This window comes from Meriones unguiculatus, chromosome 4 (assembly GCF_030254825.1).
Source record: "Meriones unguiculatus strain TT.TT164.6M chromosome 4, Bangor_MerUng_6.1, whole genome shotgun sequence".
Classification (NCBI taxonomy): Eukaryota; Metazoa; Chordata; class Mammalia; order Rodentia; family Muridae; genus Meriones; species Meriones unguiculatus.
Window position 1 is genome coordinate 14,241,079 of NC_083352.1, and position 27,921 is coordinate 14,268,999.

Genomic DNA, 27,921 nt, shown 5'->3' on the forward strand with positions numbered 1-27,921 from the left:
ACAAGAAACAAATGGAGTAGCTATTCTAATATCTAATAAAATAGGCTTTCAACCAAAATTAATCGAAAGTGATGGGGAGAGCACTTCAGACTCATCAAAGAAAAAAATTGACCAAAATGACAACTCAATTCTAAACATCTATGCCCCAAATACAAAAGCACCCACATTTGTAAAAGAAACATTACTAAAGCTTAAATCACACATAGATCCACACATGCTACTATCAGGAGACTTCAATACACTTCTCTCACCAATAGACAGATGACAGATCATTGAGACAGAAACTAAACAGAGAAATAACGAAAGTAATTGATGTTATGAGTCAATTGGAACTCACAGATATCTACAGAACATTCCATCCAAACGCAGAAGAATACACTTTATTCTCAGCACCTTATGGGGCCTTCTCCAAAACTGACCACATACTCAGACACAAAGCAAGCCTCAACAAATACAAGGAAACTGAAACAGAACGTTGTATTCTATCAGACCACGATGGATTAAAGCTAGACTTCAACATAAATAGATGCAATAGAATGCCTACAAACTCATGGAAACTGAACAAGTCTCTACTTAATGATCACTGAGTCAGGGAGGAAAGAAAGAAAGAAATTAAAGACTTTCTAGAATTCAATGAAAATGAAGGCACAACATACCCAAACTTATGGGACACAACGAAAGCAGTGCTAAGAGAAAAGTTCATATCATTCAGTGTCTTCATAAAGAGGAGAGAGTTCATACTAGCAACTTAACAGCTCACCTGAAAGCTCTAGAAAAAAAAAAGGAAACAAACACACTCAAGAGGAGTCAACAGCAAGAAATAAATCAAACTCAGGGCTGAAATCAATAACCTAGAAACAAAGAGAACAATACAGAGAATCAAAAAACCAAAAGCCGGTTTTTTGAGAAAATTAACAAGACAGACAAACCCTTAGCCAAACTAACTAAAAGGAGGGAGAGTATCCACATTAATAAAATCAGAAATAAAAAGGGGGATATAACGACAGACACCAAGGAAATCCAAAAAATCATTAGATCATACTTCAAACACCTATACACCACAAAATTGGAAAATCTAAATAAAATGAATGATTTTCTTGCCAAAGTTAAATCAGGTTAACAATTTAAATAAACCCATGCCCCTAAGGAAATAGAAGCAGACATCAAAAGCCTCCCAACCAAAAAGAGCCCTGGGCCAGATGGTTTTAGCACAGAATTTTACCAGGCTTTCAAAGAAGAACTAATGCCAGTATTCCTCAAAGTATTCCACAAAATAGAAATGAAAGGAATATTGCCAAACTCATTCTATGAGGCTACAGTCACCCTGATACCTAAACCATACAAAGACCCAACAAAGTAAGAGAATTTCAGACCAATATCCCTTATGAACATTGACGCAAAAATAGTCAATAAAATACTTGCAAACTGAATCCCAGAAACACATCAAAAATATCATACTCTATGATCAAGTAGGCTTCATCCCAGGAATGCAGGGATGGTTCAACATACAAAAACCATGTAATCCACCATATAAACAAACTGAAAGAAGGAAAACCACATAATCATCTCATTAGATGCTGAAGGCCCTTGGCCAAACCCCTTCATGTTTAAAGTCTTGGAGAGATCAAGGATTCAAGGCACATACCTGGACCCAATAAAGGCAATATTCAGCAAGCCAATAGTCAACATCAAGTTAAATGGAGAGAAACTTAGAGCATTCCCGCTAAAATCAGGGCCAAAACAAGGCTGCCACTCTCACCATATCTCCTCAATATAGTACTTGAACTTCTAGTGAGAGCAATAAGACAAGTAAAGGAGATCAAAACTAGACAAATTGGAAAGGAAAAAGTCAAAGTATTGCCATTCGCAGATGATATGATAATATACATAAGTGACCCTAAGACACTAAGTGACACCAGAGAACTCCTACAGCTGATAAATACCTTCAACAAAGTGTCTGGATACAAAATTAACTCAAAAAATCAATAGCCCTCCTTTATAGAAGTGACAAAAGGCCTGAAAAAGATATTAGGGAAACAACACCCTTCACAATAGCAACAAATAATATAAAATATTTTGGTGTAATTCTAACCAAGGAAGTGAAAGACCTATATGACAAGAATTTCAAGTCTTTGAAGAAAGGAACTAGAGAAGATTTTAGAAGATGGAAAGATCTCCCATGCTCTTGAATAAGTAGGATTATCATAATAAAAATTACCATCCTGCCAAAAGCCATCTACAGATTCAATGCAATTCCCATCAAAATTTCAACAAAATTCTTTACAGACCTGGAAAGAACAACCATTAACTTAGTATGGAAAAATAAAAGACCCAGGATAGCCAAAACAATTCTGAACAATAAAAGAACTTCTGGTGGTATCAACATCCCTGATTTCAAGCTATACTACAGAGCAATAGTAATAAAAACTGCATGGTATTGGCATAGAAACAGACAGGTTGATCAATGGAACAAAATTGAAGATCCAGAAATAAACCCACACTAATACAGGCACTTGATTTTCAACCAAGAAGCCAAAACCATACAATGGAAAAAAGAAAGCATCTTCAACAAATGGTACTGGTCTAACTGAGTGTCTGCATATAGAAAAATGCAAATAGACCCGTATTTATCACCCTGCACAAAACTCAATTCCAAGTGGATCAAAGACCTTGACAAAAACAAAACAAAACAAAACAAAAAAACAAACAAACAAACAAAAAACCATAGACTCTAAATCTGTTAGAAGATAAAGTGCGAAAAAGTCTGGAACTTACTGGCATAGGAGACAACTTCTTGAACAGAACAGCAACCGCACAGTCTCTGAGATCAACAATTAATAAATGGGATCTCATGAAACTGAGAAGCTTCTGTAAGTCAAAGGACACTGTCAATACAACAAAATGGCAACCGACAGATTGGGGAAAGATCTTCACCAACCCTACATCAGAAGACTAATATCTAAAATATACAAAGAACTTAAGAAATTAAACATCAATAAATCAAATAATCCAATTAAAATATGGGCTACAGAGCTAAACTGAGAATTCACAACCAAGGAATCTCAAATAACTGAGAAGCACATAAAAAATGCTCAATGTCCTTAGCCATCAGAGAAATGCAAATTGAAACCACTTAATCATAATTCCATTTTACATCAGTCAAAATGGCTAGATTAAAAACTCAAGTGATACCACATGATGAAGAGGATATGGAGAAAGGGAAACACTCCTCCATTGTTGGTGGGAGTGCAAACCTGTCCAACCTCTCTGGAAATCAATCTGTCAATTTCTTAGAAAATTGGGAATAGTTCTATCTCAAGACGCAGCTATACCACTCCTGGGCATATACCATAAAGATGCTCCACCATACCACCAAGACACTTGTTCAACTGTGCTCATATCAGCTTTATTCATAATAGCCAGAAACTGGATGTCCCTCAACCAAAGAATGGATAAAGAGACTGTGGCACATTTGCACAATGGAATACTACTCATCTATTAAAAACAAAGAAATCATGGAATTTTCAGGCAAATGGATGGAACTAGAAAAGATCATCCTAAGTGAGGTAACCCAGACGCAGAAAGATGCACATGGTATGTACTCAGTTATAGTGGGTACTAGATCCGCAGTACAGAATAAACCAGACTACAATCCACAGACCCAAAGAAGCTAAGTAACAAGTGAGGAGAATAGTAAGTCAGTCTGACTCCATGGCAGGCTTCAAAATTGGCTTCAGATTGAACAGACCTGGGTTTCTATTTCTCAAAACATGAAACTACAGTCCATGTAAGCCAGATATTGTTTCCAGCTTTCCCTGAAAGCTAGAAACAATAACTTAATAAAGTTCCCAAGCACTTGACCAATCAAATTAATGGTCAGTTAGAAACACGCTGCCTAGCTAGTCAAAATTACACTTCATTACCTGGGCACACTTTGTTACCTGGGCACTCCCTGCAGTCCCCCTAACTGCACACCAATCATGAGTTCCCCTGTATCCCTACCAACCAATCAACATAAAGATCACCTAACCACACTGGGAAATCCCCTAACTGTCTTTAAATTGAGCCTTTAAATTGCCCCAGCATGCTGGCAATTTCTGTAGAGTAAACACTCCTTGCTTTTGTATACTACCTGAGGCCTAGGTCTTCTCTCAGGGATTCCTGGACCTACTAAAAGAAGGGCCCAATGGGTGGTGCTGGAATGTCACTCCGAAGGGGAAATAGAATAGACAGCAGAAGTGGATTGAGAGAGGGAACTGTGCAGGAGATGGAATGGGGATCAGATGTGGGAAGAGGGGGTCTAAAGCAGGATCTCTGAGCTGTGCACACCAGGCAAGAGGCTGCTCTCAGAAGGCCGGCTGCAACTGGAGTGGAAAGTTCCTCCCCAGGCTATTTACAAGGTCCAGTCAAGATTGTGGAATCCATGAAGTCATGTAATCCAATTATCACTTTAAGAGGAACACCTGATCTTGAGGCAGGATCACACAGGCTTTAGTCTGGATCTTAACTACCCTGAGGAGGAAAAAATGGAGATGACCACACACTCTAAGTGCCTCATTTTAGGCAGACAGATGAGTAGAGGCCACAGCAGAAGGCCAGAACCTTGGCTTCCACTGCATAATGTATGTTTGCATGGAAGGTGAAAATCTGGGGACTGGCCCATAGACACCTAAGCACTCACAAGGGTCACCTTGCCATCTAATCCTCGTCATCTGATCCACTCAACTGATTCCTCTTACATTTAGATATTTCTCAGCATTAAAATGAGCCTCAACCTACAGTGTGTTGACTTAGTGCTCATCAGTAGGGAGAGGAACCTAGTATTCTACCAGCTGAACCACCAAGCACATGAGTGAAGCTGCTATACTGGCAGCGAATTCTCTAATTCCTATGATAACATTTTGCAGTGCCATTGCCAAAGATGTGTAGTGAGACTGTATCTGTGAGAGAGGGTTGAGGGGAAGAATACACATGGAGAAAGAGGTGTGTGGGAGTAGATGGGAAGCTGGATGGGGCAGGGAAGGGACATAGGGGGGAAGGAGAGGTGGAGGTAGAGGAGGAGGAGAAGCAGGATAGAGTTAGAGACACTTGCAAGGGAAAGGCAAGATGAGCGGCCCAAAGAGAATGTGTGGAGGAGTTAGGGGAGCGGGAAATGTGGAGAGCAGGGAGGGAAGGATGAACACAGGGAAGTAGAGATAGAGAGATAGTGATGAAGATTGAATCATAGACAGAGAGGGGGTGAAGAGAGAGAGGAGACGGACAAAGACACTAAAACAAAGCGGACTGGACTGAATACAGGGTGTGGCTGAGACCAGAGCGGCCCTGCTTTGCCACACCCACGCCAGTGTCGCCATAGTAGCATAAGCTACAGGGCGGGGGATATGATTTCCCCGGAAATAATGCCCCCTGGAAGGTCCCTGGCAAACTCATCCCACTTGGAAAAGAGACGTGTTCTGAGATTTCTACGCTTCTTCAGTTGTGGCTCTGGGGCTGGAATAATAAATTCTTTGATCTTTCCCTGTGACACCTGAAACAGCACAACTAACTTTATAAAAAAAAATTATTAGTAGTAGATTGTTAAAGGCTTTAATAAAAATAAGTTTAAGAAAAGTAATGAATTAAATTTAGTATTAATAGGCATTAAGAATAGTAAAATAATAATAGGCTCCTTCTTAAGAAATAATAGCATGAGAGGTGCAGCTGGCGGGAGTTTCCCCCTCCCTTCAGTGCCTTGTTCCTAGAGAAGATCATAAATCTTAAGCAGGACATATGGGAGGAGGGTTAACAAAGGTGTAGTTAGATTTTGTTATAGAGAGGGACTTTGGCAGGCATCTGACTTAGCTCCTGACTTTCCTCTTCATTGGTTAGCAATAATGAAACTATATTTGAGGTTTCTTTTCCTTTGTTGACTCTGATCAAAAAGTTTTTAGGCCAAGATTATTTGTGGGTACTGCTTTATGTTTGATTGCATTTTGAGTTAAAATGTAAACTTTGTATTCTTGGTAAAAGTCTAAATGTTCTGGGAAGTATGCCAATTTTAAGGTGCCTTTTGTGAAATCATTATAAAAATACTAGCTTGATTTCAGTAAAGTGGCAGCAGAGTCAAAACCATCAAGGTGTCTCTGTCTGTCAATTCTTCGCCGAAACCGTGTCTTCCTGTCTAAAGCCTTGTTCTCCCGCGGACGACGGGAGCCCGACTGGGCCGGTCCGTGGCAGCTGTTTTTGTTCAGTGCTGGGCTCCTGGACTGCTGTTTTCTTGCTCTTTTCAGCTGAATCTTTTAGTCCAAGTCTGTTGGCAATGGGAGGGAACTGCCTATCCTGGCAGGCCTACAAAACAGTCATTGCATTGCTCTCCACTGATGCACTGGTAGAGTTGACTCTTGGTTTACTCGGGAGATTCTGGATAGGCCGTGTGTGATGCCAGAAAGCTTTCTCCTGTGGGTCCCAGAAGCTGAGTTTGGGATTCTGTCTTGTCCTAGCGGTGAGCAGGATTCTGACTGGGCTGCTTTTTCCCACTGGGACCCTGGGCTTTTGACTCTGTGTGAAATGCTTCACTGACTCCATTCTTTTGGGGACCGCAATGGTTTGTTGATGCATGGTACCCTGTAGCTTTTGATCCAGCAGGTCTTGTGAGGCTGTGTTTCCACCATTCTGCCTGAGCACTGGCTTGGGGACATCAAAAACAGCCATGTTCTGACCTTCTTCCTGCCTGGAAGGCAAGATGCAGGAGGCATCAAAACTTTGGATGGCAGGGTTTCCAGGGCACACCTGCATCCCAGGAGACTTTCTGGAGGGTAGACTGCCACTGACCTCCTCCTCTTCCCAGGAATGAACCTGGGCATCTGTGAGGGTTATGGAAAAGACAGATATATGGAAAGATTAAGGGAACTGTGTCAGGGTGGAAATTCCTCCATTTGTATGGATGTGCCTTCTTTACAGGTACATATCGCTTGTCCTTAAGCATGATCTTGGATTTGGCTATGAAGATAAACACCTCTAATTCTTAATCTAGATTCACTCTTGGCCACACCTTTGCTGGAAGCCTATATAAGAATTTGGGAGAAGGAAGTTTTTGCTCTTTGCCTGTTTGCAGTAGAAACTGGAGCCTATTTCTTCGGGACACTAGCATCTAATGAAGACAAGCTGAGACACCGTGCTGCATAGACTGATGAAGCAGACATTTTTCAGACATTTTGCCCCATGAAAGAAATCCAGCACCATATTTGGAAAAAGACCCTGAAGACACAGGAGCTGCTCAGTTGCTCTGCAAAGGTGAGTCTTGCAGTAAGTCCTGTAAGAGGACATTTATTCACCTGTTTCAGTTGTTGTCTGGGAGGCTTCCTCTGTCTGCTAACCTAGCCCTACTCTTGGAAGCTTCCAGCCTCCATACAATATAACCGAGGCCTAGAATGATTTTAGCCTCTGAGACTGACTGCTATTCAGCTCATCCTGTCTAGTTCTTTCTAAGCTCATAGCTGGCTGATTCAATTCAGCTGTTCTGACCCAAACTCTCTCCCAGCTGACTTATTCAATCTGGCTTTTCTCTTGGCCTCTGAATTGTTCTGCTTGGCCTCAAACTAAATCCAGCAATCTGCTCTAATCCCCTGGCTCCTTCTCATTCTCTAGTTCATTTGGTCTTCACCCGAGTTCTCTCTCTGCGACCTGTCTCAGCATTACTGTCCCTCTAAAACTGCCTCCTTCCTCTCTCTGCATTGCCCCTTAAGTTTTTCTCTCTTCTTGTGAAAGTGGGTGTATCCTGTTTTGTAGAATCTTCTCAGATTTGTCACTTTCTTTTTCTGTGATTCAATTAGACATCACTTTCAAACCTGGGTGTTTCCTTTTACAAATTAACTTTACCTTCATCGTTTGGGGTTAAAGGTGTGTGCCAGCAGCTTTTCTGAACCTGAAACTTGCTCTATACCAGGCTGGCCTTGTCTATGCCTCCTGGATTAAAAGCATGTTTGTACTCCAGCCGTATCACATAGACCTAGAAGGTCTTTGGATCTCTTGCCAGAACAGTCATGCTCTGAATTAAAATTCCTCTACAAAATTTGTTACAGCTCGCATGTCCTATATCAAGGAGGCTGGCTCTGAAGCCTCTCTAAGCTGTTGTTCTGCCACAGATTGTGCCCTGTTATATCCAGTGAGCCCAGACCTGCATCGGGATGAAGCTCAGGTGCCAGGAGAGCTGGTTGCCAGGGGGAAGCACAGTCTAAGTTGGGAAAGGCTCCATGGAGTGGGAGCTGGACTAATTTCATTGGTTAAAACTCTTTTGTTTCCTTCTGATTCAAGAAATCAAAGCCAACAACTCCAGATTCAGCGATAAAGCAGGAGACACACATGAAGATTCAGGACCATAAAGCTGTTCCAGCCCAGAAAGTCCAGAGTAAGCCAAGAGGGCCCATGACACAGAAGGTTCCCCCATGGCAAGAAGAGAACATTATGGTAAGTAGAGCCCTTAATGTGTCATCAACCACTGGGGCTAGGTGAGACACGAACTGGGCTCCCTCAGAGAACCTATTTGTTGTGGGTTTTCCACCAGAGAAGACTGCTGGGAACATGGCTTTAAGTCAATAGAAAGTCCTGATTAGCCAGGTGGCAGAGTACTGACTGGATCCTCTGTATCCCAGGGGATCACTGAACCTTTCTTGGGGTGAGGTTTTAAGCACAAAAACAAAAACCAACCAAACAAACAAACATGTTTTGGGTTGACATACTTCTGTTACCCAGAACAGTAGGCCAGAAGCAGAAATGCACAGGTGAGAGACATGGGAGATTTTCCCAGGACTGTGGACTCAGACACATTGGGTCTTGTTTTCATTTTGTTAGGTGATAGTGTCTGTGGGTTGAGTTCTACAGTCTGAATGAAGCTTCCATTGTGGAATTAGTTGTGCCAGTGTCTGGGAATTTATTAAGTTCTGGGGCCCTGTGAAATGTTGCATCTGTCCATGGTCCTGACTGTAGCAGAGGTATCAGAAGGCCAGGCAAAGGAACTACTCCCCCTGCATGTGGACCTGAGTAGACACTGGGAAGTAAGCCCAGCCTCTCTTTAGCAGGATTGGTCCTTTGGCACATACAAGGCTCACTGACATCACTCATGCATCTTTCAAGTGTGCTTACCTCTTCCGGGTTCAAAGAAACAACCATTTTCTGGAGAGAAAACATTGCAGGCATTTTAACCCTTTATCCCTAAGAGGTACCTGGATCCCTTTTTGACTCACTAATATCTCATTTGCTACTCACAGGTAAAATGCAGAGAGTGTGGGGCCTTTGGCCACACAGCAAGGAGCAGAAGGTGCCCAATCAAGTATGGCCAAAAGCTCCTAGATCCACAGCCTCTGGGAGCCAGGAAGGAGAAAGAGAATCAGGATCCTCGCAGGACACAGGGTCTCCAGAAACCAGGGCCCATAAGCCAGGCCAAGACAGAAAAGAAACCTAGTCAAGTCACTGGACAGAGGTGAGTGATGGGGAAGGGCTGGCCAGAGGGAAGGCTCTGGGTGCAGCAAAGCTCATGGGGTACCATCACTCATCTCTCTGTCCCCAAACACTGAAAGGGCCAGACAGCTAGTAAGTAGTATACTAGCTACAGAGAGTGAGTGGAGAGTGGGTGAGTGAGAGTGGGTGAATGGGTGGGTAGAGCTGATGTGTTTCCACACCATTGTCTGTCCCACAGAGGTGATGAGCAGCAGAGGAAGGCTCCCTTCCAGAAACTCCCCATGGATCCACAGAGGAGGGGCCAGCACATCAACCTGGTTGTGAGTAGCAGCAGTTGCTCTGTTCCTGAAAGTCCCTTTCTCTGTGCTCTGCCCCACCTGCCCATTCCCTGCTGCACCACCTGCTTGCTCCATTCACGACCCCATGCATGTCACATCGAATCAGTCCTCTCTGATGCAGCAAGGACTCATTTGGTCATTTTCATAGTTCAGACTGACTTGGGTTTTGGGGAGCAAGTGAGCCTCTGCTGTGTGCTTCTCCTTTGGTAGACCAGTTCTCCTGGAGGATGGGCAGGCTCCTCCTCACCTGTCCTTGAGCATGACCTTGTCTCCTGGTCTCCATGTGGTCCTTCCTTCTGAGGTCATATTACAAACATGGCCTGCTCTTCTAGCCTTCTAATGATCTTCTCTCAGATTTTAATGTTTCCATTTTGAACTGATTCTGTGTGCTGCTTCCAAAATCTAGACTTTTATTGGAGAACTTTTAGGGCAATGAATATATCCTTTAAAATTTTTATTTTATTTTTATTCCATCCCAATATGTTGGCTGCAGAGTTGACTCTCATTTTGAGAGTCATATTCAAGTCATGTCATCTTAACATACCTTTTCCCCTGTTTTACATCCTAGGTGACATGATTAGGGGTTTTCAATACACTGGAAATTGCGTGGTAATTTGAATTGTTTTTCTCTTGACCACAAAAGGCTCATGGCCCTCTGCTTAGCTGTCTATTTATATCATATATAAATAAGTAAAGATTTCTGTAAAAATCATATATTCTTTACATAAAACACATGTACACATGCAGATACATTTGAGTGATGAGAGTTCAGCTCAAGGAAACTTCACAGTGAGGCTGAAACTCTTCACATTGCATGTCCCAATCCCTCTGCATCTCCCCCACCACAGGTTCTCATTCTGCAGCTTTTGGATAACTAATGTAGACCATTTCAGACTGAGTACCTTCACCTTAAAGTGAACTTATACAAGAGTTTTTCTGTCATGATAATCTTATGAGGTCCTTGTGTTATTTGGAAGACTTACATAGTCAATTTATCCTGCAATTGTTATTTTCACAGCATCCCAAGATGCCAGTGTTCAGTCCTGGAAACACAAAGAAGTCTGTGACCAACCAAATTCAGATTACTGTGTCACGTGCCAGAAAGTCTCCTGGGAAGCGGATGTGCCCTGGAAACCCTGGAGCCATCCAAAGCTCTGATGCCTCCTGCATCTTACCTTCCAGGCAGGAAGAAGGTCAGAACATGGCTGTCCCTGGGGTCTCACAGCCAGTGTTCAGGCAGGGTGGTGGAAACACAGCCTCACAAGACCTGCTGCATCAAAAGCTCCGGGGTGTCTCACATCAACAACCCATTGTGGTCCCTAAAAGGAATGGAGTCAGTGAAGCATTTCACACAGAGTCAGAAGCCCAGGGTCCCGGTGTGAAAACACAGCGCAGCCAGCATGCTGCCCTCCATCAGGGAAGACAGAACCCTGAACTTAGCTTCTGGACCCCAGGTGAGAAAGCTTCTTGGCAGCCCACACTGCCTAGCCAGAAATCCTCAAAGAGACTAAGAGTCAACTCTACCAGTGCACCAGAGGAGAGCAATGCAAGCACTGTTTTGAAGGCCTGCCGGGATAGGCAGTCTCTTCCCATTGCCAACAGACTTGGACTGAAAGATGCAGTGCCAGTGAGCAAGAAAATAGCAGCCCAGCTGCCCAGCACTGACCAAGAACAGCTACCAAGCAGGCCTGCTCTGGTCTCAGCCACACCCTATGCTGAGTCCTCTCAACCATCTACCAGCCATGCTGTACGCCAGTCCCTGAGAATGGTCTTTACTAGACTTAATGGTGACTGCTGGAGCTCCAGGTTCCTGACAGTGTCCCCAGCACTTGCCCATGAGAAGCAAACAGCTCCTTGGGAGGGCCCTGCCTTCCTGGAGAAAGGTGAAGCAGCACGCTCCCAGGTCCCAGTGAGTGTCCTCTATGAGGACCTTCAGGTCTCCTCCTCTTCAGAAGACAGTGATGGGCAGTGAGTGATGGGACAGCAGATGCCACCCTCCTGCTCAGACTTGACAGACACTTTCAGACTGGTCCTCTCTGGGTTAGCCAGCTAGATGACATGACTGGGACCTGTCAGATCCACTTCCAAATGACCCTTCTGGTGTGCGTGGACTCACATCTCTGCACAGAGCCTCACCTCAGCATGGACTCTGGACTCTGACCTGAGAAGACCTCTGAAGAAAGGTCACCTGTCCTCTCCATTGTGATTATCAATGACCTGTATACAGTATGTCTTTTCAGCTACCTCAACGTCCTAACTCTGCATGAGTTGTCATATTGTATGATGTTTTCCACTTCCAGTAATAAAATTGGCCTAGAAATTATGTCTGCAGTGGTGTTCTTGGGCCGAAGGCATGGGGTTTTCACAGGACCTATGGCCCAATAATGAGCCACAAACCCAAGAGGCTCTCAACCTACCCCATCAGGTTTGCCGTTCTGACACTGTGCATAGGTACCCCCACCTTGTGATCTTAAGACCATTGAGAGACAGGGCAGTTTGTAGGCCTGTCCTTCCAGGCTGCTGGTCACAGATGTCATGGTCACAAAGGTCAATTGCATCAATTTTAGGACTCAGTGGGCTTCTTACTGAGTTCCTATTCTGAGTTTTATCCACTATGAGGCCACTCACTGTCCCCATACCTCTGCTTTTGCTTGCTTTCCATTTATGAGGCCAGGACTTTGCATTCCTCACAAAGTCTAAATCCTGGCTGTTCATTACACCCTTTCATCTCAGCACCCTTTGTAGTTTGGGCTTGAAGGATGCATCAAACTGTTGTGTTCACTGCCCCTCACCCCCATATTGCCTCTCTGTTTGTTTTTGTGTGGCTGTGTGTATATATGTTTCTCATATTCATGTGAAAATCAAGGCACCTGGAGTTTCAGAGCAGAGTGCTGAAGCTCCTGGAAGATATTGGTTTCATCATGCATTTTTTTTGTAACTTATGTGCTTGAGGCAGTGTTTGACACTGAGTGGAAGCCCCACAGCTTGGCCTGTCTGACTGGCTGGCACACTTCAGTGATTTTCCTTTCTCTTCCCTGTTAGCCTGCTGAGATCTTTCAGAGCTGTGTCTATAGCTCTCTGTGAGTGGTGGGCCCCAAACAGATGTCAGCCAAGGTTTCTCTTTGTGCATCTCCTCAGGTACCACACCCTGTGTTGTCCTTGGGCTGCTACATGCCATGTGCTTCTCATGAGGTCATTCAATGTATTGTATCCAAGCTATATTTTATTAACAATACCAGTCATAAGACATTTCTCTTTTCTCATATAGAATTCAGCAGACAATGAAGAAGAGGGTAAAGTTTAAAGCAAGGGAGCTGGTATGAGAGCTCAGGCGTCTATGGGCTAGATTGGGAGATTCTCAACTTAAATCCATATGAACAATGTTTGGTGGAAGCCTAGGCTCTGTCATCCTTAGGATATGTAGAAGTAGGCAGAACCTGTCCATCAAGATCACCTCCAGCTATCTATATTTATAAATTTGGGAAGCCCCTGGGTGAGAACAATAGGCTTGCAGAGGAGACTGATGTCTCAAGGACACAAAAATCAGAACAAGTGAACTCAGGAAAAAAAAAATCACAAGTCAGTGAGTGATAAGAACGGAGCATGAAGCAAAAAAAAAAAAAACACAAGCACACTTAACATTTGAATGGGTGTGAACCCTGTATCTGCCAAAGAACCAATCCTGCTGAAGAGCCTGGGCCTACTTCCCAGTGTCTTCTTAGGTCCACATGCAGGGAGAGCAGCTCCTCTGCCTGGCCTTCTGATACTTCTGCTATGGTCAGGACCATGAATGAACGCAACAAATTTAACAGAGCCCAAAACTTAGCAAACCCCTAGATATTGGCACAACTGACTCCCTGATGAAAGCACTATTTATGCTGTGAAACTCATTCCATAGTCACTACTTCAGTCGGCCATAATGAAAACAAGACCCAGTCCATTCAGGTCCATAGTTCTGGAAAAATATCTCAATGTATAACCCTTGCCTTTTGGCCTTGGCATTTCTGCCTTTGGCCTCATGTTCTGGGTAACTGAAGTATGTCGATCCAGAATATGATTTTGTGCTTGAAAGTTAACTCTGAGAAAAGCTCAGTTATCCCCTGGGATGCAGAGGACCTGCTCAGTGTACTTTGCCAGCTGGTTAATCAAGACTTTCTATTGACTTAAACCCATGTTCCCAGCAATCTTCTCTGGTGGAAAGCCCTCAACACAGATGTTCTATGAAGAAGCCCAGTCCATGTCTCACCTAGCCCCAGTAGTTACTGACACATACAGGCCTCCACTCACCCTAGGGTTCTCCTCTTCCGGTGGGGGCACATTCTGTGCCCATGGGCCTGTTGGCTTTCCCTGGTTGCCTGTTGCTAGAACTGCTCCATGGCCCTGGGTCTTCATGTGTGACTCCATCTTCTGGATCTGTTGGCTTTGATTTCCTGAATCAGATGCAAACAAAAGATTTTGAACCAATGCAATTAAGCATCATGACATAACAAGAATACTTGGCCTGAGCCACCCACCCGGGTCTGCAGTCCCCAAGACCAGGACAGATCAGAGGAAGCAGCAGTTCCCTGGCCTGCGCCGTTTCCTGGAACCCAGCCTGCCCTGCGCCCTGAGACCAACCCAGTCCCCCTGCCTGCACCATTCCCCAAATCCCACCCCAATCTGAGGCACAGGAGACAGTACAGATTAGAAGGCAGCAGGAAAACCAGCAGACTCCGGCCATCCGGGACCATGAGCTCTATCTACAACCCCAGAGACATATTTCCATCAGAGCCCACCAGGCCTCCTAGTAACAGAAACTAAAGGGCTAGAGGTCAGCACAAGAACACCAGCAACAAAACTCAGAGCTGAATGGCACCCCCCAAAACGCAGATATCCTACCACAGCAAGCCCTGAGGATACCATCACACTGGAAGCACAAGAAAACAATCTTAAATTCGAGATTATGAAAATGATAGAGGCCTTAAAAGAAAAAAAATAATCACTTAAAGAACTACAGGAAAATACAACCAAACAGGTGAAGGAATGAAATAAATCCCTAAAGGAAACACAGGAAAATACAATCAAACAGGTGATGGAACTAAGTAAATCCCTGAAAGAAATACATAAAAAGACAACCAAATGGGAAAAGGAAATGAATAAAACTGTCTAGTACCTTAAAATGGAAATAGAAGCAATAAAGAAAACACAATCCAAGGTAATCCTGGAGAAGGAAAATCTAGGGAAGAGAAAGGAAACTATAGAAACAAGCATCAATAACAGAATACAAGAGTTGGAAGAGAGAATCTCAGGTGTACAAGATATGATTGAAGAAACTGATACATCAGTCAAAGAAAATGTTAAATCTAAAAAGTTCCTGACACAAAATATCTAAGAAATCTGGGACAATATGAAAAGACCAAACCTAAGAATAATAGGAATAGAAGACTCTTAACAATAACGATAGACTACCTCAGAATAAAGGGCTAGAAAAAGGCTTTCCAAGCAAATGGACACAAGAAACAAATGGAGTAGCTATTCTAATATCTAATAAAATAGGCTTTCAACCAAAATTAATTGAAAGTGATGGGGAGAGCACTTCAGACTCATCAAAGAAAAAAATTGAACAAAATGACAACTCAATTCTAAACATCTATGCCCCAAATACAAAAGCACCCACATTTGTAAAAGAAACATTACTAAAGCTTAAATCACACATAGATCCACACATGCTACTATCAGGAGACTTCAATACACTTCTCTCACCAATAGACAGATGACAGATCATTGAGACAGAAACTAAACAGAGAAATAACGAAAGTAATTGATGATATGAGTCAATTGGAACTCACAGATATCTACAGAACATTCCATCCAAACGCAGAAGAATACACTTTATTCTCAGCACCTTATGGGGCCTTCTCCAAAACTGACCACATACTCAGACACAAAGCAAGCCTCAACAAATACAAGGAAACTGAAACAGAACGTTGTATTCTATCAGACCACGATGGATTAAAGCTAGACTTCAACATAAATAGATGCAATAGAATGCCTACAAACTCATGGAAACTGAACAACTCTCTACTTAATGATCACTGAGTCAGGGAGGAAAGAAAGAAAGAAATTAAAGACTTTCTAGAATTCAATGAAAATGAAGGCACAACATACCCAAACTTATGGGACACAACGAAAGCAGTGCTAAGAGAAAAGTTCATATCATTCAGTGTCTTCATAAAGAGGAGAGAGTTCATACTAGCAACTTAACAGCTCACCTGAAAGCTCTAGAAAAAAAAAAAAAAAAGGAAACAAACACACTCAAGAGGAGTCAACAGCAAGAAATAAATCAAACTCAGGGCTGAAATCAATAACCTAGAAACAAAGAGAACAATACAGAGAATCAAAAAACCAAAAGCCGGTTTTTTGAGAAAATTAACAAGACAGACAAACCCTTAGCCAAACTAACTAAAAGGAGGGAGAGTATCCACATTAATAAAATCAGAAATAAAAAGGGGGATATAACGACAGACACCAAGGAAATCCAAAAAATCATTAGATCATACTTCAAACACCTATACACCACAAAATTGGAAAATCTAAATAAAATGAATGATTTTCTTGCCAAAGTTAAATCAGGTTAACAATTTAAATAAACCCATGCCCCTAAGGAAATAGAAGCAGACATCAAAAGCCTCCCAACCAAAAAGAGCCCTGGGCCAGATGGTTTTAGCACAGAATTTTACCAGGCTTTCAAAGAAGAACTAATGCCAATATTCCTCAAAGTATTCCACAAAATAGAAATGAAAGGAATATTGCCAAACTCATTCTATGAGGCTACAGTCACCCTGATACCTAAACCATACAAAGACCCAACAAAGTAAGAGAATTTCAGACCAATATCCCTTATGAACATTGACGCAAAAATAGTCAATAAAATACTTGCAAACTGAATCCCAGAAACACATCAAAAATATCATACTCTATGATCAAGTAGGCTTCATCCCAGGAATGCAGGGATGGTTCAACATACAAAAACCATGTAATCCACCATATAAACAAACTGAAAGAAGGAAAACCACATAATCATCTCATTAGATGCTGAAGGCCCTTGGCCAAACCCCTTCATGTTTAAAGTCTTGGAGAGATCAAGGATTCAAGGCACATACCTGGACCCAATAAAGGCAATATTCAGCAAGCCAATAGTCAACATCAAGTTAAATGGAGAGAAACTTAGAGCATTCCCGCTAAAATCAGGGCCAAAACAAGGCTGCCACTCTCACCATATCTCCTCAATATAGTACTTGAACTTCTAGTGAGAGCAATAAGACAAGTAAAGGAGATCAAAACTAGACAAATTGGAAAGGAAAAAGTCAAAGTATTGCCATTCGCAGATGATATGATAATATACATAAGTGACCCTAAGACACTAAGTGACACCAGAGAACTCCTACAGCTGATAAATACCTTCAACAAAGTGTCTGGATACAAAATTAACTCAAAAAATCAATAGCCCTCCTTTATAGAAGTGACAAAAGGCCTGAAAAAGATATTAGGGAAACAACACCCTTCACAATAGCAACAAATAATATAAAATATTTTGGTGTAATTCTAACCAAGGAAGTGAAAGACCTATATGACAAGAATTTCAAGTCTTTGAAGAAAGGAACTAGAGAAGATTTTAGAAGATGGAAAGATCTCCCATGCTCTTGAATAAGTAGGATTATCATAATAAAAATTACCATCCTGCCAAAAGCCATCTACAGATTCAATGCAATTCCCATCAAAATTTCAACAAAATTCTTTACAGACCTGGAAAGAACAACCATTAACTTAGTATGGAAAAATAAAAGACCCAGGATAGCCAAAACAATTCTGAACAATAAAAGAACTTCTGGTGGTATCAACATCCCTGATTTCAAGCTATACTACAGAGCAATAGTAATAAAAACTGCATGGTATTGGCATAGAAACAGACAGGTTGATCAATGGAACAAAATTGAAGATCCAGAAATAAACCCACACTAATACAGGCACTTGATTTTCAACCAAGAAGCCAAAACCATACAATGGAAAAAAGAAAGCATCTTCAACAAATGGTACTGGTCTAACTGAGTGTCTGCATATAGAAAAATGCAAATAGACCCGTATTTATCACCCTGCACAAAACTCAATTCCAAGTGGATCAAAGACCTTGACAAAAACAAAACAAAACAAAACAAACAAACAAACAAACAAACAAAAAACCATAGACTCTAAATCTGTTAGAAGATAAAGTGCGAAAAAGTCTGGAACTTACTGGCATAGGAGACAACTTCTTGAACAGAACAGCAACCGCACAGTCTCTGAGATCAACAATTAATAAATGGGATCTCATGAAACTGAGAAGCTTCTGTAAGTCAAAGGACACTGTCAATACAACAAAATGGCAACCGACAGATTGGGGAAAGATCTTCACCAACCCTACATCAGAAGACTAATATCTAAAATATACAAAGAACTTAAGAAATTAAACATCAATAAATCAAATAATCCAATTAAAATATGGGCTACAGAGCTAAACTGAGAATTCACAACCAAGGAATCTCAAATAACTGAGAAGCACATAAAAAAAAATGCTCAATGTCCTTAGCCATCAGAGAAATGCAAATTGAAACCACTTAATCAAAATTCCATTTTACATCAGTCAAAATGGCTAGATTAAAAACTCAAGTGATACCACATGATGAAGAGGATATGGAGAAAGGGAAACACTCCTCCATTGTTGGTGGGAGTGCAAACCTGTCCAACCTCTCTGGAAATCAATCTGTCAATTTCTTAGAAAATTGGGAATAGTTCTATCTCAAGACGCAGCTATACCACTCCTGGGCATATACCATAAAGATGCTCCACCATACCACCAAGACACTTGTTCAACTGTGCTCATATCAGCTTTATTCATAATAGCCAGAAACTGGATGTCCCTCAACCAAAGAATGGATAAAGAGACTGTGGCACATTTGCACAATGGAATACTACTCATCTATTAAAAACAAAGAAATCATGGAATTTTCAGGCAAATGGATGGAACTAGAAAAGATCATCCTAAGTGAGGTAACCCAGACGCAGAAAGATGCACATGGTATGTACTCAGTTATAGTGGGTACTAGATCCGCAGTACAGAATAAACCAGACTACAATCCACAGACCCAAAGAAGCTAAGTAACAAGTGAGGAGAATAGTAAGTCAGTCTGACTCCATGGCAGGCTTCAAAATTGGCTTCAGATTGAACAGACCTGGGTTTCTATTTCTCAAAACATGAAACTACAGTCCATGTAAGCCAGATATTGTTTCCAGCTTTCCCTGAAAGCTAGAAACAATAACTTAATAAAGTTCCCAAGCACTTGACCAATCAAATTAAAGGTCAGTTAGAAACACGCTGCCTAGCTAGTCAAAATTACACTTCATTACCTGGGCACACTTTGTTACCTGGGCACTCCCTGCAGTCCCCCTAACTGCACACCAATCATGAGTTCCCCTGTATCCCTACCAACCAATCAACATAAAGATCACCTAACCACACTGGGAAATCCCCTAACTGTCTTTAAATTGAGCCTTTAAATTGCCCCAGCATGCTGGCAATTTCTGTAGAGTAAACACTCCTTGCTTTTGTATACTACCTGAGGCCTAGGTCTTCTCTCAGGGATTCCTGGACCTAGTAAAAGAAGGGCCCAATGGGTGGTGCTGGAATGTCACTCCGAAGGGGAAATAGAATAGACAGCAGAAGTGGATTGAGAGAGGGAACTGTGCAGGAGATGGAATGGGGATCAGATGTGGGAAGAGGAGGTCTAAAGCAGGATCTCTGAGCTGTGCACACCAGGCAAGAGGCTGCTCTCAGAAGGCCGGCTGCAACTGGAGTGGAAAGTTCCTCCCCAGGCTATTTACAAGGTCCAGTCAAGATTGTGGAATCCATGAAGTCATGTAATCCAATTATCACTTTAAGAGGAACACCTGATCTTGAGGCAGGATCACACAGGCTTTAGTCTGGATCTTAACTACCCTGAGGAGGAAAAAATGGAGATGACCACACACTCTAAGTGCCTCATTTTAGGCAGACAGATGAGTAGAGGCCACAGCAGAAGGCCAGAACCTTGGCTTCCACTGCATAATGTATGTTTGCATGGAAGGTGAAAATCTGGGGACTGGCCCATAGACACCTAAGCACTCACAAGGGTCACCTTGCCATCTAATCCTCGTCATCTGATCCACTCAACTGATTCCTCTTACATTTAGATATTTCTCAGCATTAAAATGAGCCTCAACCTACAGTGTGTTGACTTAGTGCTCATCAGTAGGGAGAGGAACCTAGTATTCTACCAGCTGAACCACCAAGCACATGAGTGAAGCTGCTATACTGGCAGCGAATTCTCTAATTCCTATGATAACATTTTGCAGTGCCATTGCCAAAGATGTGTAGTGAGACTGTATCTGTGAGAGAGGGTTGAGGGGAAGAATACACATGGAGAAAGAGGTGTGTGGGAGTAGATGGGAAGCTGGATGGGGCAGGGAAGGGACATAGGGGGGAAGGAGAGGTGGAGGTAGAGGAGGAGGAGAAGCAGGATAGAGTTAGAGACACTTGCAAGGGAAAGGCAAGATGAGCGGCCCAAAGAGAATGTGTGGAGGAGTTAGGGGAGCGGGAAATGTGGAGAGCAGGGAGGGAAGGATGAACACAGGGAAGTAGAGATAGAGAGATAGTGATGAAGATTGAATCATAGACAGAGAGGGGGTGAAGAGAGAGAGGAGACCGACAAAGACACTAAAACAAAGCGGACTGGACTGAATACAGGGTGTGGCTGAGACCAGAGCGGCCCTGCTTTGCCACACCCACGCCAGTGTCGCCATAGTAGCATAAGCTACAGGGCGGGGGATATGATTTCCCCGGAAATAATGCCCCCTGGAAGGTCCCTGGCAAACTCATCCCACTTGGAAAAGAGACGTGTTCTGAGATTTCTACGCTTCTTCAGTTGTGGCTCTGGGGCTGGAATAATAAATTCTTTGATCTTTCCCTGTGACACCTGAAACAGCACAACTAACTTTATAAAAAAAAATTATTAGTAGTAGATTGTTAAAGGCTTTAATAAAAATAAGTTTAAGAAAAGTAATGAATTAAATTTAGTATTAATAGGCATTAAGAATAGTAAAATCATAATAGGCTCCTTCTTAAGAAATAATAGCATGAGAGGTGCAGCTGGCGGGAGTTTCCCCCTCCCTTCAGTGCCTTGTTCCTAGAGAAGATCATAAATCTTAAGCAGGACATATGGGAGGAGGGTTAACAAAGGTGTAGTTAGATTTTGTTATAGAGAGGGACTTTGGCAGGCATCTGACTTAGCTCCTGACTTTCCTCTTCATTGGTTAGCAATAATGAAACTATATTTGAGGTTTCTTTTCCTTTGTTGACTCTGATCAAAAAGTTTTTAGGCCAAGATTATTTGTGGGTACTGCTTTATGTTTGATTGCATTTTGAGTTAAAATGTAAACTTTGTATTCTTGGTAAAAGTCTAAATGTTCTGGGAAGTATGCCAATTTTAAGGTGCCTTTTGTGAAATCATTATAAAAATACTAGCTTGATTTCAGTAAAGTGGCAGCAGAGTCAAAACCATCAAGGTGTCTCTGTCTGTCAATTCTTCGCCGAAACCGTGTCTTCCTGTCTAAAGCCTTGTTCTCCCGCGGACGACGGGAGCCCGACTGGGCCGGTCCGTGGCAGCTGTTTTTGTTCAGTGCTGGGCTCCTGGACTGCTGTTTTCTTGCTCTTTTCAGCTGAATCTTTTAGTCCAAGTCTGTTGGCAATGGGAGGGAACTGCCTATCCTGGCAGGCCTACAAAACAGTCATTGCATTGCTCTCCACTGATGCACTGGTAGAGTTGACTCTTGGTTTACTCGGGAGATTCTGGATAGGCCGTGTGTGATGCCAGAAAGCTTTCTCCTGTGGGTCCCAGAAGCTGAGTTTGGGATTCTGTCTTGTCCTAGCGGTGAGCAGGATTCTGACTGGGCTGCTTTTTCCCACTGGGACCCTGGGCTTTTGACTCTGTGTGAAATGCTTCACTGACTCCATTCTTTTGGGGACCGCAATGGTTTGTTGATGCATGGTACCCTGTAGCTTTTGATCCAGCAGGTCTTGTGAGGCTGTGTTTCCACCATTCTGCCTGAGCACTGGCTTGGGGACATCAAAAACAGCCATGTTCTGACCTTCTTCCTGCCTGGAAGGCAAGATGCAGGAGGCATCAAAACTTTGGATGGCAGGGTTTCCAGGGCACACCTGCATCCCAGGAGACTTTCTGGAGGGTAGACTGCCACTGACCTCCTCCTCTTCCCAGGAATGAACCTGGGCATCTGTGAGGGTTATGGAAAAGACAGATATATGGAAAGATTAAGGGAACTGTGTCAGGGTGGAAATTCCTCCATTTGTATGGATGTGCCTTCTTTACAGGTACATATCGCTTGTCCTTAAGCATGATCTTGGATTTGGCTATGAAGATAAACACCTCTAATTCTTAATCTAGATTCACTCTTGGCCACACCTTTGCTGGAAGCCTATATAAGAATTTGGGAGGAGGAAGTTTTTGCTCTTTGCCTGTTTGCAGTAGAAACTGGAGCCTATTTCTTCGGGACACTAGCATCTAATGAAGACAAGCTGAGACACCGTGCTGCATAGACTGATGAAGCAGACATTTTTCAGACATTTTGCCCCATGAAAGAAATCCAGCACCATATTTGGAAAAAGACCCTGAAGACACAGGAGCTGCTCAGTTGCTCTGCAAAGGTGAGTCTTGCAGTAAGTCCTGTAAGAGGACATTTATTCACCTGTTTCAGTTGTTGTCTGGGAGGCTTCCTCTGTCTGCTAACCTAGCCCTACTCTTGGAAGCTTCCAGCCTCCATACAATATAACCGAGGCCTAGAATGATTTTAGCCTCTGAGACTGACTGCTATTCAGCTCATCCTGTCTAGTTCTTTCTAAGCTCATAGCTGGCTGATTCAATTCAGCTGTTCTGACCCAAACTCTCTCCCAGCTGACTTATTCAATCTGGCTTTTCTCTTGGCCTCTGAATTGTTCTGCTTGGCCTCAAACTAAATCCAGCAATCTGCTCTAATCCCCTGGCTCCTTCTCATTCTCTAGTTCATTTGGTCTTCACCCGAGTTCTCTCTCTGCGACCTGTCTCAGCATTACTGTCCCTCTAAAACTGCCTCCTTCCTCTCTCTGCATTGCCCCTTAAGTTTTTCTCTCTTCTTGTGAAAGTGGGTGTATCCTGTTTTGTAGAATCTTCTCAGATTTGTCACTTTCTTTTTCTGTGATTCAATTAGACATCACTTTCAAACCTGGGTGTTTCCTTTTACAAATTAACTTTACCTTCATCGTTTGGGGTTAAAGGTGTGTGCCAGCAGCTTTTCTGAACCTGAAACTTGCTCTATACCAGGCTGGCCTTGTCTATGCCTCCTGGATTAAAAGCATGTTTGTACTCCAGCCGTATCACATAGACCTAGAAGGTCTTTGGATCTCTTGCCAGAACAGTCATGCTCTGAATTAAAATTCCTCTACAAAATTTGTTACAGCTCGCATGTCCTATATCAAGGAGGCTGGCTCTGAAGCCTCTCTAAGCTGTTGTTCTGCCACAGATTGTGCCCTGTTATATCCAGTGAGCCCAGACCTGCATCGGGATGAAGCTCAGGTGCCAGGAGAGCTGGTTGCCAGGGGGAAGCACAGTCTAAGTTGGGAAAGGCTCCATGGAGTGGGAGCTGGACTAATTTCATTGGTTAAAACTCTTTTGTTTCCTTCTGATTCAAGAAATCAAAGCCAACAACTCCAGATTCAGCGATAAAGCAGGAGACACACATGAAGATTCAGGACCATAAAGCTGTTCCAGCCCAGAAAGTCCAGAGTAAGCCAAGAGGGCCCATGACACAGAAGGTTCCCCCATGGCAAGAAGAGAACATTATGGTAAGTAGAGCCCTTAATGTGTCATCAACCACTGGGGCTAGGTGAGACACGAACTGGGCTCCCTCAGAGAACCTATTTGTTGTGGGTTTTCCACCAGAGAAGACTGCTGGGAACATGGCTTTAAGTCAATAGAAAGTCCTGATTAGCCAGGTGGCAGAGTACTGACTGGATCCTCTGTATCCCAGGGGATCACTGAACCTTTCTTGGGGTGAGGTTTTAAGCACAAAAACAAAAACCAACCAAACAAACAAACATGTTTTGGGTTGACATACTTCTGTTACCCAGAACAGTAGGCCAGAAGCAGAAATGCACAGGTGAGAGACATGGGAGATTTTCCCAGGACTGTGGACTCAGACACATTGGGTCTTGTTTTCATTTTGTTAGGTGATAGTGTCTGTGGGTTGAGTTCTACAGTCTGAATGAAGCTTCCATTGTGGAATTAGTTGTGCCAGTGTCTGGGAATTTATTAAGTTCTGGGGCCCTGTGAAATGTTGCATCTGTCCATGGTCCTGACTGTAGCAGAGGTATCAGAAGGCCAGGCAAAGGAACTACTCCCCCTGCATGTGGACCTGAGTAGACACTGGGAAGTAAGCCCAGCCTCTCTTTAGCAGGATTGGTCCTTTGGCACATACAAGGCTCACTGACATCACTCATGCATCTTTCAAGTGTGCTTACCTCTTCCGGGTTCAAAGAAACAACCATTTTCTGGAGAGAAAACATTGCAGGCATTTTAACCCTTTATCCCTAAGAGGTACCTGGATCCCTTTTTGACTCACTAATATCTCATTTGCTACTCACAGGTAAAATGCAGAGAGTGTGGGGCCTTTGGCCACACAGCAAGGAGCAGAAGGTGCCCAATCAAGTATGGCCAAAAGCTCCTAGATCCACAGCCTCTGGGAGCCAGGAAGGAGAAAGAGAATCAGGATCCTCGCAGGACACAGGGTCTCCAGAAACCAGGGCCCATAAGCCAGGCCAAGACAGAAAAGAAACCTAGTCAAGTCACTGGACAGAGGTGAGTGATGGGGAAGGGCTGGCCAGAGGGAAGGCTCTGGGTGCAGCAAAGCTCATGGGGTACCATCACTCATCTCTCTGTCCCCAAACACTGAAAGGGCCAGACAGCTAGTAAGTAGTATACTAGCTACGGAGAGTGGGTGAGTGAGAGTGGGTGAATGGGTGGGTAGAGCTGATGTGTTTCCACACCATTGTCTGTCCCACAGAGGTGATGAGCAGCAGAGGAAGGCTCCCTTCCAGAAACTCCCCATGGATCCACAGAGGAGGGGCCAGCACATCAACCTGGTTGTGAGTAGCAGCAGTTGCTCTGTTCCTGAAAGTCCCTTTCTCTGTGCTCTGCCCCACCTGCCCATTCCCTGCTGCACCACCTGCTTGCTCCATTCACGACCCCATGCATGTCACATCGAATCAGTCCTCTCTGATGCAGCAAGGACTCATTTGGTCATTTTCATAGTTCAGACTGACTTGGGTTTTGGGGAGCAAGTGAGCCTCTGCTGTGTGCTTCTCCTTTGGTAGACCAGTTCTCCTGGAGGATGGGCAGGCTCCTCCTCACCTGTCCTTGAGCATGACCTTGTCTCCTGGTCTCCATGTGGTCCTTCCTTCTGAGGTCATATTACAAACATGGCCTGCTCTTCTAGCCTTCTAATGATCTTCTCTCAGATTTTAATGTTTCCATTTTGAACTGATTCTGTGTGCTGCTTCCAAAATCTAGACTTTTATTGGAGAACTTTTAGGGCAATGAATATATCCTTTAAAATTTTTATTTTATTTTTATTCCATCCCAATATGTTGGCTGCAGAGTTGACTCTCATTTTGAGAGTCATATTCAAGTCATGTCATCTTAACATACCTTTTCCCCTGTTTTACATCCTAGGTGACATGATTAGGGGTTTTCAATACACTGGAAATTGCGTGGTAATTTGAATTGTTTTTCTCTTGACCACAAAAGGCTCATGGCCCTCTGCTTAGCTGTCTATTTATATCATATATAAATAAGTAAAGATTTCTGTAAAAATCATATATTCTTTACATAAAACACATGTACACATGCAGATACATTTGAGTGATGAGAGTTCAGCTCAAGGAAACTTCACAGTGAGGCTGAAACTCTTCACATTGCATGTCCCAATCCCTCTGCATCTCCCCCACCACAGGTTCTCATTCTGCAGCTTTTGGATAACTAATGTAGACCATTTCAGACTGAGTACCTTCACCTTAAAGTGAACTTATACAAGAGTTTTTCTGTCATGATAATCTTATGAGGTCCTTGTGTTATTTGGAAGACTTACATAGTCAATTTATCCTGCAATTGTTATTTTCACAGCATCCCAAGATGCCAGTGTTCAGTCCTGGAAACACAAAGAAGTCTGTGACCAACCAAATTCAGATTACTGTGTCACGTGCCAGAAAGTCTCCTGGGAAGCGGATGTGCCCTGGAAACCCTGGAGCCATCCAAAGCTCTGATGCCTCCTGCATCTTACCTTCCAGGCAGGAAGAAGGTCAGAACATGGCTGTCCCTGGGGTCTCACAGCCAGTGTTCAGGCAGGGTGGTGGAAACACAGCCTCACAAGACCTGCTGCATCAAAAGCTCCGGGGTGTCTCACATCAACAACCCATTGTGGTCCCTAAAAGGAATGGAGTCAGTGAAGCATTTCACACAGAGTCAGAAGCCCAGGGTCCCGGTGTGAAAACACAGCGCAGCCAGCATGCTGCCCTCCATCAGGGAAGACAGAACCCTGAACTTAGCTTCTGGACCCCAGGTGAGAAAGCTTCTTGGCAGCCCACACTGCCTAGCCAGAAATCCTCAAAGAGACTAAGAGTCAACTCTACCAGTGCACCAGAGGAGAGCAATGCAAGCACTGTTTTGAAGGCCTGCCGGGATAGGCAGTCTCTTCCCATTGCCAACAGACTTGGACTGAAAGATGCAGTGCCAGTGAGCAAGAAAATAGCAGCCCAGCTGCCCAGCACTGACCAAGAACAGCTACCAAGCAGGCCTGCTCTGGTCTCAGCCACACCCTATGCTGAGTCCTCTCAACCATCTACCAGCCATGCTGTACGCCAGTCCCTGAGAATGGTCTTTACTAGACTTAATGGTGACTGCTGGAGCTCCAGGTTCCTGACAGTGTCCCCAGCACTTGCCCATGAGAAGCAAACAGCTCCTTGGGAGGGCCCTGCCTTCCTGGAGAAAGGTGAAGCAGCACGCTCCCAGGTCCCAGTGAGTGTCCTCTATGAGGACCTTCAGGTCTCCTCCTCTTCAGAAGACAGTGATGGGCAGTGAGTGATGGGACAGCAGATGCCACCCTCCTGCTCAGACTTGACAGACACTTTCAGACTGGTCCTCTCTGGGTTAGCCAGCTAGATGACATGACTGGGACCTGTCAGATCCACTTCCAAATGACCCTTCTGGTGTGCGTGGACTCACATCTCTGCACAGAGCCTCACCTCAGCATGGACTCTGGACTCTGACCTGAGAAGACCTCTGAAGAAAAGTCACCTGTCCTCTCCATTGTGATTATCAATGACCTGTATACAGTATGTCTTTTCAGCTACCTCAACGTCCTAACTCTGCATGAGTTGTCATATTGTATGATGTTTTCCACTTCCAGTAATAAAATTGGCCTAGAAATTATGTCTGCAGTGGTGTTCTTGGGCCGAAGGCATGGGGTTTTCACAGGACCTATGGCCCAATAACGAGCCACAAACCCAAGAGGCTCTCAACCTACCCCATCAGGTTTGCCGTTCTGACACTGTGCATAGGTACCCCCACCTTGTGATCTTAAGACCATTGAGAGACAGGGCAGTTTGTAGGCCTGTCCTTCCAGGCTGCTGGTCACAGATGTCATGGTCACAAAGGTCAATTGCATCAATTTTAGGACTCAGTGGGCTTCTTACTGAGTTCCTATTCTGAGTTTTATCCACTATGAGGCCACTCACTGTCCCCATACCTCTGCTTTTGCTTGCTTTCCATTTATGAGGCCAGGACTTTGCATTCCTCACAAAGTCTAAATCCTGGCTGTTCATTACACCCTTTCATCTCAGCACCCTTTGTAGTTTGGGCTTGAAGGATGCATCAAACTGTTGTGTTCACTGCCCCTCACCCCCATATTGCCTCTCTGTTTGTTTTTGTGTGGCTGTGTGTATATATGTTTCTCATATTCATGTGAAAATCAAGGCACCTGGAGTTTCAGAGCA

General features: G+C 43.5%; 2 protein-coding genes across 2 annotated transcripts; both read left to right on the plus strand.

Annotated features, from left to right (window-relative positions):
• The first annotated feature begins 7,200 nt into the window (after window positions 1-7,200).
• LOC132653572 (putative protein FAM90A13P) lies at window positions 7,201-11,901 on the plus strand. Its single transcript, XM_060381352.1, has 5 exons — window positions 7,201-7,272; window positions 8,293-8,445; window positions 9,246-9,457; window positions 9,674-9,755; window positions 10,792-11,901. Exons 1-5 carry the CDS (start codon window positions 7,201-7,203, stop codon window positions 11,743-11,745), a joined length of 1,473 nt encoding a protein of 490 aa, XP_060237335.1. The 3' UTR covers window positions 11,746-11,901.
• A 10,572-nt stretch (window positions 11,902-22,473) lies between these two features.
• LOC132653573 (putative protein FAM90A13P) lies at window positions 22,474-27,250 on the plus strand. The gene is made up of 5 exons (XM_060381353.1): window positions 22,474-22,545; window positions 23,566-23,718; window positions 24,519-24,730; window positions 24,936-25,017; window positions 26,054-27,250. Exons 1-5 carry the CDS (start codon window positions 22,474-22,476, stop codon window positions 27,005-27,007), a joined length of 1,473 nt encoding a protein of 490 aa, XP_060237336.1. The 3' UTR covers window positions 27,008-27,250.
• The last annotated feature ends 671 nt before the right edge of the window (window positions 27,251-27,921 follow it).